Source organism: Monoraphidium neglectum (genome assembly GCF_000611645.1).
Source record: "Monoraphidium neglectum strain SAG 48.87 unplaced genomic scaffold scaffold04652, whole genome shotgun sequence".
Lineage (NCBI taxonomy): Eukaryota > Viridiplantae > Chlorophyta > Chlorophyceae > Sphaeropleales > Selenastraceae > Monoraphidium > Monoraphidium neglectum.
Window position 1 is genome coordinate 1,049 of NW_014008977.1, and position 3,325 is coordinate 4,373.

Here is a 3,325-nt window from a genome sequence, read left to right on the forward strand (position 1 = left end):
CCGCCTCGACGGACCCCCCTGCTTGCCGCCCCCCGCTTTTCGCAACTCAACGGCCGCTCCCAAACCCCGACCCCAAAACCCCAAACCCACAACTCCAGACCCTGCAGAACGGAGCACCGCGGGAAACCCTCACAAAGCCCGGCGCACCTCCACCACCGTCCTCAAGTCTGGCCGCATCAAAAACCGGCCCCACGCGCCGCCCACGTCGTTTGCGGTCTCGTGCCACGACACATCAAGGAGGGTATCCCCCGGGCAGTCGTACGGGTACTTGCCCTGGGGCGGTTTCGGGGGGCGGGGGGCGGCGGTCATGTTGGGGGCGTCAGGCAGGGCGGCGCGGGGGGTGTCAGGGTGGCAAGCGGCCGCTCCTAAATGCGCAAGTGATTTGTTTCATGGATGGGTTGAGCGTGGGAGGGGCAGGGGAAAAGGGGGAGGCATGCGTGCATGCACACGGTGCATCGCGGCGCCACAGAAATACACCCTGCTTCAGGCAGCTGCCCCTCCCCCGGCCACACATTCTTCCGCACACCCCTTGAGCCGCGCGAGCGGCAGCCGGTCGGACCGTTTGCTCTGTACTCGCTACAGTGCCCGCCCCTCGACATGCAAACGCAAAAGCCAACGTAGACATGCATGCTGAGAAGGACCCCACAGGCCTTGCCAGCCCCTGCAGCAAAGCACACATGTCCCCCCCCCCACAAACACACACTGCACATGCGATGAACCACACACACACACACAGTCACGCGCCCCCGCACGCCGCACACATAGACACACGCCCAACACAGACACACACGCACACACAAATTACATGCAGACACACTCCCTCTCCCTGGCGTCTCACCGGCTCCACGGCGCCGCGCGCGCAGAGCTCCCGCACCCCCTCAACAGGCAGCCGCTGCTCAAACGCCTGGAACACCTGCACATGTGTGTGTGTGTGTGTGTGTGTGTGTGTGTGTGTGTGTGTGTGTGTGTGTGTGTGTGTGTGTACACAAGGGGGCAGGGAGAAGATGAAGGAGTGACCGTCAGGAAGCGGAAAGAATGCTGTAGGGACAGAGTGCGGGCAGCTGGTACTGCGTGCTTCATCAAAGCGCGCGCACACACGCTTGCACACCACCACACCAGCAGGCACACACTCACACACACACAATTGCAGGACAACAACATACAATATACATTACGCACCCTGCTAAGCCCTGACCCCCACCACCCCAGCTGCCCCACGGGCCAAAGCGCCCCGCCGACTGCCCCACCAACGGAGGCAGCTGCACATCCGGCCCAGGAATCTGCCGCCCCTCTGCCCACCTGTTCAAAGGCCTGGTTGTATCCGACCCGCCCCACTGCCGCTGAGTCGCCGCCGGGCTCCACCGAGCGCGCGGCGTCCCAAACCGCATCCGAGCCACGGGCGCCAGCAGCCAGGTAGTCCTGTCACATGAATATGGGTGTGTGCGTTCGCATGAGTGTGTGTATTTGTGTATGTGTGTGAATGCGTCGACATGCGTAAAAGTATGAACGAGCAGGAGTTTGGAAATGGGCGGGAGGGAGAGCGAGATTATGAGAGCGCGCACGCGCATGTGTGTGTGTGCGTGCGTGTGTGCGTGTGTGTGTGCGCGTTCATGCGCGTGCAGAAGGTGTGTACCTTCATGCTCAAATGGGCGGTGCCAGGGCAAAGGCACGGCCTGACAGAATGCAGCCATAATGGGCCCTGTCCCGCTTGCACCGCGCAACATCCGCAGCCACCGGGGCCAAGCCACGCGACGAGGCCGCGCCGCACGCACAGCAGCCGCGCCCCCCGCCCGTCTTCAATCCCCGTCCTTCGACGGCAGCAGGCAGCCGGTTTCGCGCGGCTTCTCAAGCTGTGTCGCAATGCCGCCGCGCGCCTCACCCGGAGGAAAGACACGGCGCCAGGCGTAGGAAGGTCGACCCAAAACCGCCCCGCCTCATCAGCAACCATATCCTCTGCGCCACCGCCGCTGCCGCTGCCGCTACCGCTGTTGAGGCCGGCCCCCCGCGCCCCGCCCGCCGCGGCTGGCAGCAGCGGCGTGACTACGGCGCGCCAGCCCGGCCAGCCGGTGACCGCGCCGCCGTAACCGCAGCGGAAAAACTGGACGCGCCACGGCTGGGCGTCGGGGCTGCGGGTTCAGGGTTGTTTTGGGCCACGTGGGCGGCGGGGCGGCGGCGGGGCGGGGGCATTGAATGGGGCGGACGTGGCGGCGTGCAGGCGGAGCAGGGAGTTCGTCGCACGTATGCTGCTTCTCGCGCGCGCACACATACACGCGCGCGCGCACACACACACACACACACACACACACACACACACACACGCACACGCACACATACACATACACACACTCTTGCGCACGTGCGTGCCCAGACACATCCACATGTGCACACACACACACACACACACCCACACACATACGCACACACACGTGCACACACACGCACACGCAAGCACGTAAGCGCACACACGTGCCCAGACACAACCACACGTGCCCACAATCACACACACATACACACGCGCGCGCAGCCCACCTGAACCTCTCGCTCGTCCAGTTTCGCTCCTGCAGCCCCGCCCACAGCCCCTCTGCGCTGCGCTGCTCCAGCCGCAGCCAATCTGGCTCCTGATCGAACCTGAAGTCCCCCAGCACCGCCTGCGGCACGTATGTGTACGCCTCGCCGAGCGGCCGCTCGTCTTCCGCATCCGACGCTGCGCACGGCCGGGCGGGGTTGTGAGGTCGGCGGTCGTGGCGGCGGGTCAGGCGCCGCGCGACAAGGGGCGAAAGCATGCGGTGCCGCGGCGGCAGCTTCGATGCGAGCTCCGGGCACGAGGGGTCCGGGCGCGCAGCCGAACAGGGCGCCCCCGCCGCGCCCGCACCAGCAGCCCACCCGGCCGCGCACCCGGCTGGTGGACGAGTTCTGCGTGTTCCAGAACCACGTCCGAAAACCGGGGCCCGCCCTCCGAAATGCGCCGCAGGTCGGACACGCTGAACTTGGGGTGCGGCTGCGGCACGGCCACGCCTGAGCCGCCGGCCCGCTGGATGCCGCGCAGGGCGTCCCAATACACCTGCGGCCACTCCTCCTGCGGAACGCGGCGCGCGCAGGCGTGCGGGGTTCGAGACGCGGGTAATCAGCTGCCTCCACATGCGGCCGGCCTGCGTATTGGGTGTTCTGAGTTGCCTGGTGAGTTCGCGAGCACGCCACGTCGCCGCAGCGCTTTGGAAATCCCGGCCAGGCGCGCAGCCCCGCCACCCCCGCCACGTCCCACAGGCAGCTGCACAGCAGCTGCGCGGCAGCTGCTAGTTCAGCGCACCCCATGGACGATCGGCAG

General features: G+C 66.2%; 1 protein-coding gene across 1 annotated transcript in view; it reads right to left on the reverse strand.

Moving 5' to 3' along the window:
- MNEG_14650 (hypothetical protein) overlaps positions 1-1,639 on the reverse strand; it is a gene marked incomplete at both ends in the record, with an annotated part of 2,560 nt that extends 921 nt beyond the window's left edge. The window contains 4 exons of the mRNA XM_014036878.1: positions 148-273; positions 839-913; positions 1,300-1,419; positions 1,634-1,639. Of these exons, the coding sequence (XP_013892332.1) occupies positions 148-273; positions 839-913; positions 1,300-1,419; positions 1,634-1,639 (327 nt within the window). The remainder of the gene's footprint in view (positions 1-147; positions 274-838; positions 914-1,299; positions 1,420-1,633) is intronic.
- Between the last annotated feature and the right edge of the window lie 1,686 nt (positions 1,640-3,325).